The sequence below is a fragment of the Synchiropus splendidus genome, chromosome 4 (assembly GCF_027744825.2).
Source record: "Synchiropus splendidus isolate RoL2022-P1 chromosome 4, RoL_Sspl_1.0, whole genome shotgun sequence".
NCBI lineage: Eukaryota > Metazoa > Chordata > Actinopteri > Syngnathiformes > Callionymidae > Synchiropus > Synchiropus splendidus.
The window spans coordinates 22,501,197-22,520,756 of NC_071337.1; the positions used below are offsets into that span (position 1 = coordinate 22,501,197).

The 19,560-nt window shown below is 43.9% G+C and overlaps 1 protein-coding gene and 1 long non-coding RNA gene across 3 annotated transcripts; both read left to right on the top strand.

Moving 5' to 3' along the window:
- Window positions 1-7,297: 7,297 nt before the first annotated feature.
- LOC128757804 (uncharacterized) lies at window positions 7,298-10,829 on the top strand. Of its 2 annotated transcripts, XR_008414403.1 has the most exons (4): window positions 7,298-8,524; window positions 9,989-10,099; window positions 10,318-10,537; window positions 10,629-10,829. It is a non-coding gene; the product is annotated as an uncharacterized LOC128757804 (long non-coding RNA). The 2 variants fall into 2 exon arrangements; XR_008414402.1 differs by having other exon boundaries at window positions 7,298-10,099.
- A 4,384-nt stretch (window positions 10,830-15,213) lies between these two features.
- LOC128757202 (NXPE family member 3-like) lies at window positions 15,214-17,525 on the top strand (the record flags this gene model as incomplete). Its single annotated transcript, XM_053862308.1, has 5 exons — window positions 15,214-15,534; window positions 15,610-15,899; window positions 16,322-16,392; window positions 16,712-16,906; window positions 16,978-17,525. Coding segments are annotated over 5 exons (1,425 nt in total), but the record flags the coding sequence as incomplete, so codon positions are not given.
- Window positions 17,526-19,560: the final 2,035 nt, after the last annotated feature.

A 19,560-nucleotide genomic window follows, 5' to 3' on the forward strand; every position in this document is an offset into this window, starting at 1 on the left:
TAAACCTCAAAGGGAAGCCCTTGAGAACTACATCAACCACTCTTTGCCAGCAGGCCTGATCCATCCCTTCTCCAAGCTCCGGACTTAGTTCTCCTCCGCTCCAATCCTGGGTCACCCCGACCCTCCACGCCAATTCATCGTTGAGGTGGACGCCTCTGACTCTGGATTAGGAGTGGTCCTCTCCAAGAGGGATCCGACCGACCAAAAGGTACACCCATGTGCCTACTTTTCCAGAGGGCTAACCCCAGCAGAACGCAACCATGATGTCAGAAACCGTGAGCTGTTGGCAATGGTGGATGCTCTGCAGCAATGGCGGCACCGGCTGGAGGGCACTAACACCCCCTTAATGGGGCTAACGGACCATAAGAACCTGAAATATTTGCAGACCGCTAAACGCTTCAACTCCCGCCAAGCTAGGTCCTATTTCTCGGACGTTTCAACTTTTCTATTACTTATTGCCCAGGAAGTCTCAATACAAAGCCTGATGTCCTGTCTCGACTCCACCAACCGCTACGGGCATGTCTCCATTCATGGTGGCATATGGGTATCAACCTCCACTCTTCCCATCCCAGGAGGCTGAAGCCGCAGTTGCTTCAGTCACCCAGCACCTCCGTCGCTGCCGAGACACATGGTCCCGCGCTCGGACGGCTCTCTCCCACAGCGCCGAGCACAACAAGAAACTAGCTGACCGTAGCCCGATTCCTAGTCCCACTTACCCACCCGCGACCTCCAGTTACCGGGTCACCCAGATATATTGGTCCCTTCAAGGTCCAGAAGATCATCAATGACTCGGCTGTCTGACTGAAACTCCCGGACTCTCTCCACATTCATCTTACCTTCCACGTGTCTCTCCTCAAGCCTGTCTCATCATCCACACTCCATGCAGCCTCAGAAGCTCCTCCTCCCCCCATCGACGATCATCCTGCCTATAAGGTACACAAAATCTTAAACAGCAGACGACGTGGCGGAGGGGTCCAGTACCTTGTTGACTCGGAGGGCTCCGGCCCGGAGGAACTCTCATGGATCCCTCGGTCACTTATTTTAGATCCCTCTTTGATTTCTGATTTTCATGTCAAGTACCCCGATAGACCCGGTAAAGTGCCAAGAGGGGGGGTTCTGTTATGTCCACACTTTGTTTCTTTCTGTTACTTTTTGTATTCATCTCCGCGTTCTGTCCTGTGCTTTTATTTTGGTTACTTCCGATTGTTCCTGTTTCCCTTTTCCCGTCTTCTATCAAACTTTACAGGCAAACGCAGCTGGTGCTCATCCGCTGATCAAGTCCTTCCAAGGATATATTCCCCGTGATGCCAGCTACGTTTGCTAGATGGTTGCTTCTCGCTCCGTTTAAGGTTTTTCAAGACTCTCGTGTAATCGCTTTCCTCCCTGAACTTTTCCAGATTCTCTCTGCGCGCTTGAACTCTATTTCAGCCGTATCCTTTGTTCCACGCTCCTCCTCGCTCCACTTTCGTTTTCTCTCCCAGTTTCAATCCAGTCCGCGTTGTCAGCTGTTATTTAAAGTCTCACTTTTTAGTTTAAAATCTCCGTCAAATTTAACCCTCGCGTGCGTGTGTGTAATCACCACCACCGAGCGCTTTAAGTTTGTCGCCACCGCGTAGATCTTAACTCCCGGTGTGCTTTTCTGTTCCCCCAGTTTAGAGTAGGTCGTTGATTTCTTAATCTGCCTCTCTTTTGTTGTGCAGATTTTCTACCCATTCCTTGTGTGTACATCCCGGTCTGTGTTTTTGGCTTCCGCCGCCCTTAGTTATTGTTATTGTTTGTCTGTCCGTATATAAATTTTGATTAAATCTTTGTAATTTAATCCCGTCTCTCGTGCCTCCTGTCGGCCAACACTCCCTGCACTTGGGTCCATAATCCAGAATTATGTCAGAACCATCTAGCCAAGAACCGGACCCAGCGGCAGTTGTTGGTCTGCAGAAGGCGTTAGGCGTCCAGGGCTCGCGAATAGGGACTCTTGAAAGAGCTGTTCAGAGCGTCCTGGACCAATTGCAGAGTATGTCTAACGTATTAAACCGTCTGTCTGCTTCCTCTGACTGATGCAGGAGCGCCAGACTCAGCAGCTAACTCTGCGGTCGAGCCAGCACACCCTGTTGCCAGCGGGCGTGAACCAATCATCCCCACGCCGGAGGTTTATGCTGGTAAGCCAGGGTTCTGTAAAAAATTTTTTTCCAGTGCTCATTAGTTTTTGACTCCCAGCCGTCCTCATTCACAACTGACAGATCCAAAGTGGCTTATTGCATAAACCGCCTCTGTGATAAAGCCAGTCAGTGGGCGGTCTCCTTATGGGAGTCAGACTCTCCTATATTAAGCAATTTACAAAGTTTCTCTGTAGAAATGAGGAGGACTTTTGATGCTCCCTGTAAGAGCGGACCCAAAGCTTCCCAGCAACTCATTTCTATTTCTCAGTCAGTTTCTGAATATTCTTGCATTTTCGCATAGTGGCCGCTGAGGCAGACTGGAATGAACCAGCACTTATGTCTGCCTTCCACAATGGCCTAGCTGACAATATCCAAGACCAGCTCTCCACTCGTGACCAGCCCAGTTCTTTGGAAGAATTAATTCTCCTCTCCACAAGAATAGACAACTGAGTAAGAGAGCATCCCTGACGGAGACGGTCCACTTCTCACGTGGTGCTTCCGGTCCCATCTTCTCCACCTGCATTGTCACCCATGTCTCAATCTCCGGGAGATCTTCCTGGACCTATGCAGGTGGGGAGAACGAGGCTGACACCTGAAGAGAGACAGCTTCGCATCGCTCGCGGTCTGTGCTTGTACTGTGGTCAGCCGGGTCACACCATCCGTGCCTGCTCTATCCGTCCCAGGCGTCCCTGTCTTCCACTCGTCTCCACCAAAAAGGTTAGTTCCCCCAACTCCTCCAGAATCATCAGAATAATTTTTTTAGCTTCCCTGCGTGAAAATACTAATTGTGCTCCCGTCAAAGTTTTCATTGATTCCGGTGCAGATGACAACTTCATTGACACCACGTTTGCTAAATCTCTGTTTCTCTCTCTCATCAGACTGGACACTCCTCGCTCCCTGTCAGCAATTGACGGCAGTTCCCTCCCTCGTGTCACTCATCACACCACACCAAAGTGATGTCGTTCCTGGTTCTCCCATCCTCCTCGTCTCCACTGGTTCTGGGAGTCCCCTGGTTGTCACTTCACAATCCTCACATCGACTGGTCCTCCTCTAAGGTCACAGGTTGGAGCACTCACTGTCACGCTCACTGCCTTCGATCTGCTTCATCTGCCTCTTCCCTTCTTTCTCCTCTTTCGTCACCTCCTGACCTCTCTCGCGTTCCTTCCTGCTATCATGATCTAGAACAAGTATTTAGTAAGGATCAGGCCCTGTCACTTCATCTACATCGGCCCTACGATTGTGCCATAGACCTGGTTCCCGGAGCTCCTCTACCTTCGAGCAGACTTTACAAAGTCTCTAAACCTCAAAGGGAAGCCCTTGAGAACTACATCAACCACTCTTTGCCAGCAGGCCTGATCCATCCCTTCTCCAAGCTCCGGACTTCGTTCTCCTCCGCTCCAATCCTGCGTCACCCCGACCCTCTACGCCTATTCATCGTTGAGGTGGACGCCTCTGACTCTGGATTAGGAGTGGTCCTCTCCCAGAGGGATCCGACCGACCAAAAGGTACACCCATGTGCCTACTTTTCCAGAGGGCTAACCCCAGCAGAACGCAACCATGATGTCAGAAACCGTGAGCTGTTGGCAATGGTGGCTGCTCTGCAGCAATGGCGGCACCGGCGGGAGGGCACTGACACCCCCTTCATGGGGCTAACGGACCATAAGAACCTGACATATTTGCAGACTGCTAAACGCTTCAACTCCCGCCAAGCTAGGTCCTATTTCTCGGACGTTTCAACTTTTCTATTACTTATTGCCCAGGAAGTCTCAATACAAAGCCTGATGTCCTGTCTCGACTCCACCAACCGCTACGGGCATGTCTCCATTCATGGTGGCATATGGGTATCAACCTCCACTCTTCCCATCCCAGGAGGCTGAAGACGCAGTTGCTTCAGTCACCCAGCACCTCCGTCGCTGCCGAGACACATGGTCCCGCGCTCGGACGGCTCTCTCCCACAGCGCCGAGCACAACAAGAAACTAGCTGACCGTAGCCCGATTCCTAGTCCCACTTACCCACCCGCGACCTCCAGTTACCGGGTCACCCAGATATATTGGTCCCTTCAAGGTCCAGAAGATCATCAATGACTCGGCTGTCTGACTGAAACTCCCGGACTCTCTCCACATTCATCCTACCTTCCACGTGTCTCTCCTCAAGCCTGTCTCATCATCCACACTCCATGCAGCCTCAGAAGCTCCTCCTCCCCCCATCGACGATCATCCTGCCTATAAGGTACACAAAATCTTAAACAGCAGACGACGTGGCCGAGGGGTCCAGTACCTTGTTGACTCGGAGGGCTCCGGCCCGGAGGAACGCTCATGGATCCCTCGGTCACTTATTTTAGATCCCTCTGATTTTCATGTCAAGTACCCCGATAGACCCGGTAAAGTGCCAAGAGGGGGGATTCTGTTATGTCCGCACTTTGTTTCTTTCTGTTACTTTTTGTATTCATCTCCGCGTTCTGTCCTGTGCTTTTATTTTGGTTACTTCCGATTGTTCCTGTTTCCGTTTTCCCGTCTTCTATCTCGCTTTACAGCAAACACAGCTGGTGCTCATCCGATCAAGTCCTTCCAAGGATATATTCCCCGTGATGCCAGCTACGTTTGCAAGATGGTTGCTTCTCGCTCCATTTAAGGTTTTTCAAGACTCCTGTGTAATCGCTTTCCTCCCTGAACTTTTCCAGATTCTCCCTGCGCACTTGAACTCTATTTCAGCCGTATCCTTTGTTCCACGTTCCTCCTCGCTCCACTTTCGTTTTCTCTCCCAGTTTCAATCCAGTCCGTGTTGTGAGCTGTTATTTAAAGTCTCACTTTTTAGTTTAAAATCTCCGTCAAATTTAACCCTCGCGTGCGTGTGTGTAATCACCACCACCGAGCGCTTTAAGTTTGTCGCCACCGCGTAGATCTTAACTCCCGGTGTGCTTTTCTGTTCCCCCAGTTTAGAGAAGGTTGTTGATTTCTTAATCTGCCTCTCTTTTGTTTTGCAGATTTTCTACCCATTCCTTGTGTGTACATCCCGGTCTGTGTTTTTGGCTTCCGGCGCCCTTAGTTATTGTTATTGTTTGTCTGTCCGTATATAAATTTTGATTAAATCTCTGTAATTTTATCCCGTCTCTCGTGCCTCCTGTCGGCCAACACTCCCTGCACTTGGGTCCATAATCCAGAATTATGTCATCAGGTCACTCAGATGTCATGGGACACGAATATTGATCGGAAATTTACTCACACCTTTGCTGTTTTGGTATGCTGCTTCTCGTCAATGTTTCCTGCAGTTGTCTGGCGTCTTTTTGGACTTGGTAGTTCTTCTGGTGGTGTGAAATATTTTGATCTGGTCTCTGATTGACCAGCAGAGCTGTCTTGCTTGTTCCAGTTTCCCACTGGCTCATCCTTCATCCTCCTTGAACTCAGTTTTTCATCCAAAATGATCATTGGGAGGTTATGATATATGTTCCACATACCTGCCTTGGATGGAGCAAAACATCTTGGAAACAAATTCAGCTGGGCGAAGGTGTCTTTTTTTTTTTTTTTTTTGGGAGGATTACGTTCTTCACTACAGCAAACCAGAGTTCGACGAAACAGTTTGCGTCTGCTTTTTCTTTTGTCACAAACTTCTGGATATTGTCAAGCATGACTAAACAGTAGTCCACTCCAGCGTGGGAAGATTCCCATGTAATTGTTCATCAAAATGTTGATGACACCTGGGAAGAAATAGTTCCTACCTTGAGCTTAGTTCCGCACAAGTTGAAAGTCCTGTGTGAAAGGGGAATTACTCCCTTTAGATTATTCTGAAATCATCAGTTTCTCTCATTCTCTCACATGACACTCTTCCTCCTGCGGAACTGCTTTTGCTCGCAAAACAGGAATAATTTGCTGTTCCTTCCCAAATGTGAGTTCTTCTCCGCCTCAGAAAGGATACATTCGGCAGAACAACTCACCGGCTGACTGCATCTCAGTGCAGTTGAAAAGGTAGGCAAAAGAGAATGTGGCATACTCCACAGTGGCTCTATCATGTGCTTGCCTCGCTCCTGCCTGTGAGACAGCTTTAATAACATGTGCAGAGCAAAGATGCAGCATCGTGAATCTGTCCTTCAGCTTTGATGTGACATCGTGGGCTCTCATGAGGTAGGTGTTGACATCCTCTCTGGTGAAAGACAGTACACTGTTAAGCAGGGATAATCTGATGGATAGCTTGTTTGGGAAAACACAATAACTTCCTCCTGAACTGCATCAGCCAATAAGTCATTGGAGGGACTGTGTGCACATCAGTGAGCACGTTTGTGACAGGGGGGCTTGTCTTTCCCCTGGCTGGGCATAACAAGTGCATAATGTAGCACTTTCCTGTTCTGGTCAGGGATCTTTCTCACTACGCCACCTGTTGCATCCAGATAGAGTGCCGCTGTGCTTTTTCTTCTTGAGGTCTTCTGCCAAAATATTAAGACCAGTATCTGTCATCAAATGTACTGAAAATGGGCCAATGTGGAGGTGAGCTAGGTGTCCCTTCGATGGAGCATGAGTCCCTGCACGCTGAGAACGCTGTCATGATTGGAATAGGAGTCTGCAGTTTCACACTTCACACTGTCTTTTCCGACAGTCACGCAGACGAAAAGTTAGCTGCTTGTTAAAGCGGTCAACAAATCATTTGATGAAGTTATTGCGCTTTTGTTGGACTCTTTTGTGTTTGACTGGATATCAGTACTGTAATTGCATGACTTTAGATTGTGTCTTTATTCATCCCACAGTCACATTGCTGCATGAGAAGAAATGACGTAGGGTTTTCTTGAGACTTGCACATGTTTGAAAAAGGGCCGTCATTGTTCATTACTCCACCACTAGACAAAGTCTGGGCAAAAGCGATCGTTGTGGCCAAAGGCAAAATGCACTTCTGAGCTAAAACAAAATGAAGGCTCATCATTTCAGGATAGAATCTCTAAACTTGGTTCTGGGTCTGCCTCAATGTCTCCTCCCATTCCAGGAACACCTCCCTAGAAAGGTTCCTTTTAATGTGAAGGAGGAGTAGCTTTCTTTGAGCCTTTCACGAATAGTGATGTTTCTCACACCGTCTAAAAGTTTCCTAGATGCTATGCTATGTCCGTCTCGAATGTGTCTCATGCCTCCTTACAGTTCACAATCACTTTGGACTCATTTGAATGCTTTTCCAAGATGCCACTGAAGAAATAGCGTCTGTACCTATGGACGATCATTCTGAGCCCATGCAGGTGGGGAGAACGCGACTAACCCCGAAGGAGCGCCAGCTCCGGATTTCAAAGGGTTTATGTATATACTGTGGTCTGGCGGGTCATTTGTGCTTGTCCGGTTTGTCCAAGGAGCCCTCATCTTCCTCCCGCCCCTCCGTCTTCCTCATCCCCTTTGGTACTTGGTTTTCCCTGGCTTTCTCTCCACAACCCTCAGATTAACTGGACTCGTTCCAAGATTTCTGGTTGGAGTCCTCACTCCCACAGCCTCAGGTCTGCAGCTAACTCCTACGTCCCTCCACTCCTCTGCCACCCCCTGACCTCTCTCAAGCTTACTTGTTACCACAACCTAGGAGAGGTTTTAAGCAAGAATCAGGCTCTCTCTCTCCCTCCTCTTTGTCCCTATGAACCTTTTCAAATCCTGCTCCATGTGCAACAGATCCAAGTCCTCCCACCGCCCTCCCGCTGGTCATCTACAACCGCTGCCACTAGTGATGGGTCCTGCAACACCGATGCGCCGGCGCGCGTGCCGAGCTCACAGAGCAACCCCGCGTAGGTGCGCGTACCGCTTTAAGACAATCATGTGACTGTGTCGACTCGTCAAAAACACGCCGAACTGTGTTTATGAGGAAGCTCATCTGTCAACAGGATGCAACTGCTGAAACAATCTGATCACACGGTTCCTCGTGAATATCTTGTGTGGATCTGTGTGGATATTTGAGAATAGAGAATCAACACCCACCAAGCATTAATTACTCTAATTCCACAACCAAATAAAAAATACTGACATGACCGATGATTACATCATTAATAAATATTTAATGAATCGAAAATGGGCATAAAACATTTTGAAACCATCATGTTAATTTCGTAGTTTCACTCAGAGACGCAACTTACCTGGTTTATCAACTGCCTGTTGGTGTTTCTCCTCGGATGCTGTCGCCGTTTGTGTCTTTCCCAGTGACTCAGCGGTTCCACAGGTGAACCAGTCTCTGGTGTTTCCTCTAATCACCTTCAGTCGCCGCTTTCTGTCACATCCGCAGGTCCGGATACTGGACACACAGGTTCGCGTCCCGTCTCTGGGCAAAGAGATCAAGCATGAAATGCAGACTTACAACCAAAAGCACTCCACACTGTCCAGCCAGTTGAATGAATGACTTCTCCTATCATCAGATCCAGGTAGACAAAGTAGACTAAATTCATTGTTTTCACATCGAAAAGTGGATGCTACTGTACCTTGTCCTTGACAAGTCACAGAAGGAAAAGTGTTTTTTGTTTGTTTCGTAACTCACAACAAAAAATAGCATCTTTACTTGATACTATGTTTATATTTTAGGAATGGAATTCAGTTAATTGTTTATAAAATTGGCACTGAATTTTGTCAAGGCGCGGCAGGAAAAATAATTTAAACACATACTATCTACTCTTCTCCCAAATAAACTCTAATCAGTCTTTAAAAAGCAAATAATCAAAAGATTGTGTCTCATTGGAAAATTGAAGTGTGAAGTCACTTGCACATTTTCATTTAACTTCAAGTGCAAACAGCGAAACAGCCGTGATTTCACGTAGCTATTGTTGGGTGGTCTTATGCGGCCATTTTCCTATATTTTTGTAGCCTGCATGAAGTCAGATGAAAACTATACAACTGATATGTAGTACTTCTTCTTACTATTTGTTTTTGTCCTTTTTCTTTTTTAGCCATTACTAGCTCAACATTAGTTAAAATATGTTCTTGTTTTAAGGCTTTTTTTTTTCTTTTACTTTAACATTATTGTGCATATTTCCTGTTCATCGAAATACATTGACTGCAACTTGAAAATGTATTTTCAAATAAATTACCTTTTTGTCATTCTTAAACGTCTGGTCCATAGTTTAATTGTGATTTATATTCAAATACTATGCATATAAAATGAACAATTTATTGAGATTTCAGGTTTCGTGGCATATTTACAATTGTTCATATCCTAACATTTAATCGTTTTCGGTCCAGTTTGTCCTCCTGTTATTTGAGGATATAGTTTGGATTTTTTCCCCCGACATGTTTTGTTGTCATCACTGCCACTCTTTTGCCATGATGGTCCCTCACAACAGCCAGTTTTTATAATATGGCCCTTCAATTAATCTGCCCTCCTCTTCCAGAAGTGCAGCGTCTGCCACCTGGTGGCCAACAGTAGACACGACACACCCAGAAAATGTAAGGGCGGTGCTTCTTGTAGTGGACAGGAACCGTTTCTTCCACAGGTTCAAAAAAATATCGCGTTCTGTAAGTGGTTAAACAGAAAGTAGATTGGATGAAGTCATGTCTTTACCACTTTGATTCATCAAGGTCAATGACCAGGAACAACCCTGTGACAGAGCAGTCTCAGAACACATGCTTGCCTGAAGTTTCAGCACCTCCAGATTCTGTCATTCAGCTGATGGGTCAGAGTATCTTTTGCATAGTCACGTTAGGAGGAGATATTGAGAAACGAAAAATGAGCGCTTCTTCAATATCAATTTCAAAAGCATAAAAAATAAAATTTCATCACCGGTCTTCTTCTTGCTTTCACAATCCAAAATAATACATTTTAGAGTCAAAATGGATAATAAAAGGATAATAACTGATGGACTAATTTGCCTATCTTTTTTTGATCGGATGTGAAGGTTTTCAAAATGAGCGCGTCTTGGAACACCAGGTGAAGCCTCTATACGGAGATGATGGACCTGTCCAACGACGAGGACATGAGTGCAAACAAAGTGAGCTGCATTTTTCAGGTAATATATACCTTGTCATTTTGCAAAGCTACTCGCTGTAGCGCTGAAGTAGCTAACTTGTGCTGCCTATCGTGTCTCTCTTGCTCAGTCCGTGAAGTTCAGTCAGAGGAATGAAAATTAGTTCAATTGACTCAGTGAATAAGACAAATTTTCTGTGTTATAAATTATTATTGGTTGTTTGATGGATGTGGATTTGTGCTTACTTTTGACTGATGAAGCAAACTTGGCCCTGTTTCCTGAGGAGTCCGGTCTGTTCAGCTGATTTGACCTTGGCCTACTGGGACACTCTGGAGTTCACGGTGAGGCAGAAGACAGTTCAGCAGCTTCGGGAACCCTGGACCGACGATTCGCTTTCATGCGGACACCTGCGACATCCAGCAGTCGAAAATACACCTCAGCCTGCCTCGCCAGAGCGTCGCTCACCAGAACAGCTCAACGGTAACGTTAATATGGCCTGTGATGTGATTTGTATACGATAATGAGAGAAAAAGTAATGTCATGTTATTTGTTTATCATTTCTGTCCTCCAGGCTCCCAATACTGGAAACTAAATCCCAGAGAGATTCTTGCTGTGCACGAGTGTGACTTCAAGGTTTGGCAGGGATCGGACACGTTCCATAAACTCGCACCATTTTCAGCACAAAATCTTTTTACTCTTCTTGCTGAAAGTCTTAGCAGTCCACATTCAGGCATTATTTGAGTCTCTAAAATCATATTGTCGCAAGGTTCAAAGTCATACTTTTCCTCTCACTTCACAAATCTTGTTTGACACTCTTTTGATGATAATCACATTTCGTGCTTGGAAATTGTGTAACAACCTGTTTTTCTGTTTAAGTATGTCAGTCATTTTCATTTAGTGTATTCATCAAATAAAAAAAATATATAATTTTTTACATTTTGTTTAACCATTTTCAATTGTGAAAGCAAAAGACGACTGGTAATTAGATTTTCATTTTTTTGTTTTTGAAATGAATATTAAATAACCACTTGTTTTTTGTTTTTCAATTTCTCCTCTTAATGTGAAAATCCAATGAGCAAAAGATACACTGATCCTGATTCAACTGACATATGAAAACAAATATTTACATGGAAAAGTTTAATTAAATCTGCATCATCCATATTTTGAGAAACATGATATCACTCCTGTAATTACTATTTTTACTGATGCCTCATGCATGAGTGTGCTTGCACAATGTTGGGAAGAGAGGAACAAGTGTGAAGCTTGTGTTGGATTAAACATTGACTTGGCCCACAGTTAGCGCGGTAAAATAAAACCAGAAACTGTCAGCCAGAGGTGCACCATTTCCTGTCCTTCCGGTAAGCATTGCACAATCATAATTCAGGCAGGATTCCCCATGGCACATTGGCACACACTACAACAATTCCACACTCACAAATGTGCATCATCAAGTGCATCATGAGTCATGTCTTATTTTTTCAACGGTTCATTGAACCAGCAATGAGACTGACAGACAGTTGCCTGAGAGTGAATTGGCAAAAAGACAAGGTCCTGCAGTTTGAGCCAAAAATGACATGAACATTCCGTGCTGTATTTATTTTTAACTCTGCTTACCATGGCTGTTTTATTGTACCAGCATATCTGATTATATTAAACAGAAAATCAATGAATGTCATTTGAAACTGAAAAATTCAACCTAGAAACTAAGAAATATTTGAAAATTCGACTTTGCTGAGTATCCTAAAGTAATATTTTGTTGCATAGCCATGGTTTCTGATGAGTGCTTCACATCTGTGCTGCATGGAGTCCACCAACATCTGGCAATGGTCAACAGGTATTGCAGCCCAAGTCAATTGTGCTACGTTCCACAATTCCTCTGCGTTTCTTGGTTTTGCCTCATGAACAGCATTTTTTATGTCAGCCCTTGGGTTTCACAGAATCAGCAGCATGCACAACAGGCCTGCTGGGTCTGTTGGTTTTGTATACCTTTACTATACCATCCAGAAACGTACTTGAGGTGTAGAGGTTGAAATTTTAACAAAAACAGTGATTTACCTTGCTACTGTTGAGGGACTGCTATTGTTTTCAACATAACCGTCTGTGATATATTCTGGTTGGGAGGAGATGGAAGAATGAGATCAAGCATCCTGCACTGGTATCATGCACTGGTCGACACGGTTAAGGCTGACTCTTTCAATAGTAGAACTGGACTCAGAAGCAGCTATTGGATGGGACCATCAAGTTTCAGAACACCTTTAATAAGACGCCGTCATGATGCTTTGTTTCACGCAGTGATGGGTGGATGAGGTGTGATGAAACTTTCATGTCTGAATGGGTGTCCCAAGAGGTATTCCATCGAAATTCAAAGCTTGATGTGAAGTCGCCACATCAGCTCTTCTGGTCGCAGGAACTGTTAGTGAAACAAGTTAAAATGGAGCTTGGATCAGCATTGTCTACTACAAACAACAACGCTTCATGAATCTCACCTGCATCGGCATAAAAGCACAGAGATCAGCTCGCTCCTCACCGTCCACTGGTGACAGGTTTGTGACATTTTATTATGTGAAGCCACTCACCATGATATCTGTGATATCTACAAGCACACCTGAAAAGCTAAGTCATGAACGACAAAAAAACCTTGTATCCTAGGGCCACCCACCGAGGCAGGCAGGAGGCAGACATGTCGGAGCTGGCAGAAGCAGTTTTGTAAACATGAATGCAGCATCCTTGTGGCGATAGTCTTCTATCAGGACAAAGTGTACCACATTGCTGTTCAATTTGGAACACAGGTACAAAACAAGAGGCGGTTGGCAACTCTACCTGCACATTAGGCACCGACCGACACACCTTGAATAAACCGCACCAGTAAAGTACGCCTACCTTGTATTCCTTCAGTTACACAAAGAGCATCAACAACTGAATGATTCAGCGGAACCCAATCGAGGGGACAGATATTTTCCACCACAGGGACGAGCTGGAAAGAAAACAGGTAAACAGAACTTTTGGTGCGAATACCTGGTTTCTCTTCCATGACAATGACGGAAGGTGCACGCAGTGATGGATTGACTATATATATCTCATTAGAATAATCTCATTTCTCAATTGTCATTGACATTTTTGAATGAAAAATGTAATTTTTAACCACAATAATGTATCATACTAAATCCTCACTCTGAATATTGTTTCATTTCTTCTGTCAGATCTGTCATTTTTATGGTCAACAAGCACGACAGGTTCGCGTTTCTACGATCTTAAGTTTCATGCTTATAACCTCTTAGTTCAACTCATGATTTATTCATGAGTCAGACCAGTCGCCGCATCAAGCTTGGTTAAGTATAATAGGGACAAAAAATAACTAGATCATTACAATTGGGTTGAAGTTTCTTTAAGACTCCTGGTTAGGATTAGCCAGTTGTTTTGGATGGTTAGGTTGAGGGTGAGAGGCTGGGGAAAGCATTTTTTCAATGAGAAGGTTCACAGTGTCCTAACAAGGATAGAAATGCGAAATCAAATATACACTTAAATCACCGGTTTTCACAGAGCGCTGATGCGATATGGCGCACAGCATTCGGCCACTGATGTTTTCCAGCCACTGCTAACTTATAAAACATAATTTTCTCATGGAAATGCCTGAGAAAGTGCGCCACATTTCTGCTCAATTTGGAACACAAAGGTGAAACTTTACCTGCATCACCGAACATTAGACACCTGTCATCACATCAGCCACCACCACACCTCCAATAAACCGTGCCAGTAAAGTACGCCTGCATTCCTTCAGTTACACAAAGAGCATCAACAGCTTTATGATTGAGTGAAACGCAATTAAAGGGGCAAAAATTTTCCATGACACGTGGAAAAGCTTTTGGTGTGAATCTCTAGTTTTTCTCCCATAACAATGAAGGAAGGTGCAAGCAGTGATGGATTGACCATTATTTCATTATTTCCTTGACATTTTTGAATGTAAAATCAGATTTTAACCACTGTGTTGGTGACATATAATACTATACTAACTGCTCAATTCCGAGGAAGGTGATGGTGTTCCTCAGTCTTGAGGAACACCATTCCTTCCGAGGAAGGTCATGGTGTTCCTCAAGACTGAGGAAGCAACATTTCTCAGTCTTGTTGAGGTTGAGGATTAAGGAAGGAACTGGAATGCATTTAATGACTTCGCTTCATCGATTGATATTCAATCATGCTGCCCGAGGTAACTTTACATGTTGCTGGAATGGACTGGTGCCCAGCAAACAAGCAAACTGAGATGAAGCTTTGGGTTGGATTTTTGTCTTCAAAAGAATGCTACGAGTCCAGTATATTCGTGCTTTGTGTTTGAACCCGTGCAAAGATTAATCTCACAAAAATGTGATTATGGCGCTGCTTACTGTTGTGGTTGGATGCTGACAGTGCTTTGGACTGTTATCTTAAAATTTCTCATTGCAGTTGTATAAATCATTCATTCATATTTTGAGGATTTTAATAATGTAAAATAATTCATGTTCTATGGAAGATTGGAGGTTTTTACTTACAGACTGAATTCCCTACTTGCTTCTGATTAAAATGATATTATTCAACCACTGTGTTTGTATATTCGTATGGAATAATAATAATATAGTATTAGTAATAATAATTAGTATTCTCTATCTATGGGGTTGTTTTCAAAGAGAGAAAACAGATTCAACTAAATTGTCCACCTTTGCAGTATTTGCAGGCAAAGCACTTCCCAGGATCATGAAGATGGAAGTTCAAAACAAGCGCAGCTTTGAAAAGAAGGTCCTAGTTTTCGTCTCTCTGGTCATCATTGTCACAGTTGTGCTGTCATGTTACCTAGACAACCACCAGGTGGGTGTTGGAACTGAATTTATAAAATATGTTGAAGTGACTCATGATCATAATTATGGAGCTGGTTGTGGGCAAAATTGTCAACTAGTGCAGGAATGCGACCTTTAAATTCAACACAAGAAAAAGTCAAATATAAAATGTTCGTTTTCTGTCATCAGGGTTGGAATAGAGCTCCACTGCCACCGTTCTTGAAGGTCACACATCCAGACAAGTCCTTTGTTTCACCAACAAATTCAACTTTTCCTCCTGAAGAGAGAAGAGAAGATTTTTGCAAACTTCAGCCTCTTTCGGCCGCAGACACTCAGGAAGAGCGCCTCCTTCTTAAGTCCAATGCTTGGCCTCAAACTCCACCGTTATCGCCTTCTTTTTCACTCAAAAGATCCAGCAACCCTCGTGGCAGCAACTTTGTCATTTTACCCAAAGATCGGGGCCAGCAGTGGCATGTTGGTGATCAAATAAAAGTTCAGATTAAAATGAAGGACTTCCTTGGAAAACCCAAAAAAACTGGAGGAGATTTTCTAATTGTCCGACTCCACAACCCAGTTCTACAAGCTGGAGTCACTGGAAAGGTTGTCGATCACCTTAATGGCTCCTACTCTGCTGTGTTTCCCTTACTCTGGAACGGAAGGGCAGAGGTTGAGGTCAGATGGAAGATGCAAATGTTGTTTAATAGTGAAGTGAAACTTTAACAGCCGTACTGTTTGCTTGTGTTTTAGGTGACTTTAATTCACACAAGTGAAGCCATCACGGTGCTGCGCAGCTTCATTGAACATCCAGACAGAATCATGTTTGACAGTGAATTCCGCAAAGGCCGAAAAGCTGAATTAAGCAAATGCAATATATGTCTGCCTCCCACAACGAAAGCGATATGCAACTTCACTGACGTCAAAACTGGAGACCCATGGTTCTGCTACAAGCCGAAGAAGCTGAGCTGTAACACAAGAATCACACACTATGTTCATAAATATACTCCAAATTTTGGGCCCTATGTTAAGCTTTTTCAAAGGTAAGCTTTTTGGTTGTTTGTGTTACAGTAACATGTTGGTGTTTGTGTGTGGTTATCAATGTGTGAATATCAGATGACAAATGTCTTGACTAAGAACTGGTCACAGCTCAGGTGTTATTAGGAACATAGGCCAAGATAAATTCAAGAATATTTTCATCCAAGAGCATATTGGAAAGTAACATCACTCTTGGTCCCCAGGTTGAGATGAACCCAGGGTGGTGTGGGTCAAAGACAAAGCTAAACCCAAGTTGGTTAGTCACTCTAAGATAAACCTTGCACAATAGAGCAACAGAGGCTGGACTGTAAAATAAAGACCGCAACAATTTTAGAACTCAACATAACATAAAAAAGACCTTTCTTTCTGTCGTGAGTCACAACCGTCACACTTTCACATGAGAATAATGCTGTTTTGTTTTCCTCAGTGGAATAAACATGAAGGTTTTCATTCCTCCCTCTGGGACCGCAAGTGTCAATGTCCTGCCTCCAGTTAAAGGTGAACACTCTTCAACCAGTGTGTGTGTGTGTATGTGTTGAAATAATAACTAATAAGTCATTACATGGAATAATTATACTGCACACACATGCACAGTATGCAAAGGTCTTGTTTTTCCTCACTGTCGTACAATAACCCAGATTACCCTTCACCAGTTTACCACAGTTATATCCATGGCAGAATGATGAGAGTGATACCCTTGGAGTCTATTTTATCACTTACCTGAAAGTCGGACGTTTACATACATTCAAGTCATGGCACAATAAGTAAGAAGATCATTAAAGTAAACAAGATTATCAAGCTTTTCTTCTCTTGGTAGGTGTGACAAAGAGTCCAAAGATCAGCCAGCCTGGTTACTACTACCACGGTGTGTGGAGAACCTTGAGTGGGCCGCCGGTTCAGCAGTTTAACACTCCCACAGACATCAGTCACTGTTTGCGAAACAAAATGTTGTTCCTGTACGGAGACTCCACAGTCAGACAGTGGTACAAATATTTAACATCAAGAGTACAAGGTGACGCTCAGATACTTGATCACACAATAACAATGCTGCCACGCAAACTGATAAATGTTCTTTTTTTACAGATCTCAAACCAGTCAACATCGATGGCAAGCTAAGAGTTGGACCTTTTATGGCTATTGATCATCAAAGTAATACTACTGTCATGTACCGCATCCATGGCAACCCTCTCCTCCATACTCTGCCACCAATTCCTGTTGCTAAGGTTCGCTATATTGCAAATGAACTGGACACTTTCGAGGGAGGAGCAAACACAGTTGTGGTAATTGGAGTCTGGGCTCACTTCGGCCCATTCCCAAATAGGTTTTACATTCGACGGATGCAGAGCATCCGCAAGGCTGTGATCCGACTGCTGAACAGAGCTCCAGACACCCTGGTTGTTATCCGGACTTCGAACTTCAGAATTCTGACTCCCTCTGTCGCATGGCTCAACAGCGACTTTCACACAATGGAGCGGGACAAGATCCTCAGGGCTGTGTTCAAAGGTGTGAATGTCCGCTGGGTGGATGCCTTGGAGATGACTGTATCTCATTATCTTGAACAGGAACTTCATCCCAAACTGCCCATTATCAAGAATATGATCAATGTCCTCCTCTCCTTCATATGCCCATGAAGACTGAGATGTTTTCTCTCTGGGGAGTTGTTTAACTGTGTCTTTTTCTTCAGTGATCAGTACAGTAGCTTCACATCAAAATGATCTTTTAAATGTAACGTTCCATGTATTGACAAAGTTATTGCTAGTTAAAGTTTACAACCTTGTTCGAAACACCATGAAACACAAGAGAAGTTAAGCTCTATGACAGTGCATGAGTGGTTGCATCATCAATCTCCTGAACCTTTGCAGGAAACATGAACGTCTTCCATGACATCAGTTCTAGTTATGTAATCAGAACTGGAAAAAAAAAAGGTTTCAAATGCTTGTCTTGGTACTTGTATTGGTACTCGGTGAGTACTGACATGTCAGTACTTGTGTGCACTCAGTTGGCATCCCATGTCAAACCATTGTTGGGGGGAGTGCAGGTGCGCACGTCTCCTAGTGGAAAAGTTTTGACCTTCTGGCATAAGGTCACGAAACACAGTTTTGGATCTTTCATATAATTGCACTCATTACTGCCAACAGCTGATTTAAGTGGCATGTACTGAATGTGAGTTATTTTCATGTCTGGAAGATCTGTTATTGCTTTTCTTTCGGAATGAAAAGGATTCATTCTGGGTGAAAATTTCAATTTATCTGTGACACTGACATCAAGTATAAAAGCATGAGGACATTCTGTAAAATGGCTGCATTACTTCCATGACAATGATTGCACTTGAACAATTTGGCCCTCTACATGACCAGTTATCCTCCAAAATTCAAGCTAATTTGATCATTCTCCGGCTGAATTGTTCTGCTGGTGTAGGTGTATGTGTCTCACCTGGAACTTGTAAACACATTTGTCTTTTTATTTAGGTCTAACTTTATGATATACAGTATGATGTGTATACTGCGCGAGATCAAACAGGCACAGATAGAGCTAAACCATTTATTCTTTTCTATTTTGTGGCTGCAAAAGCAATTCTGTTCAAACGTCTTTTATACAGTCACCCAGGGCTAGCAGGAGATGAGGCAGATGTTCAGAGATCAGCAAAGACTGATCGGTCCGCTCACGTTATGTTAATTTTGGGGGTTCAAAATCAGATGCAAATCTCGAAATTTTTGTTCGAACTCCGATCTGCTGGAAGTCCGGGATGTTCGAAAACCAAGGTACCACGGTACTTTTCTTGACTTGACATGGCTCGACGTGACAGCGGGATGGTGGACGCACTGACAAGGTAGACACAAAGAGAGGAACACCTTAGGGGAACAAAGCCTGCAGGTGCAGACAAGAACAGCATTTGGAGATGCAGCAAGACAGACAAAGTGACCCAGGAAGACGGGACAAACAGGAAGTAGCCAAGAGTGGAAAACTAAAAGATCAAACATAACATAACTGACGACGCGTGACAGTCTTTCTTGTAAAGTTGATTGTAAGAGCAACCCAGACTCACCGCTGCTAAATAACAAGAGATGAATAAATGTTGACTGTTCTTTTAAGTCATCCTGGATGTGATTTCTGTTTACACTTTTTTTTTAGTGTGTGCCACTTATTTAATGGCTGTGGGCTGTTAAGTGTTACATTTGAAGTACTGTGCAGACGCGTTTTTTTTTTTTTTTCTCTCTCTAGATTATATTACAGCCCTGTGCATATGATTTCTCCACATCTTGTGAAATGATCTTGCTGGATAGACAGATAATTTCACTTGTTTCGAGTATATATTTACTCAGAATTAGCGTTTTCCGTATTTAAGATGTCCCTTTTTGCAGTGAAGGCATCTTGTCCCGTGAAAGGCATAAAGCTCTCTTCTCTTCTTGTGTTCGTTGAGTCGAAGGGTTGAAGGATGACAAGTAGATAGAAGTACTTTTCTGAAGTTCTTTGGCTCACACACCAGGAGTTTAGCATGAGCACACTGGTCTTACACACAGACACACCACAAGACGAGCTTTTAAACACAACCAGCCAACTGCTGCAGTTGACAGTGAAGAAGATACTCCTTATTCCTTCATTCAATACTTTGTTATACACTTCCATTGAATCATAACAATCTGCAACTCAAGCAAGTTATTGGAC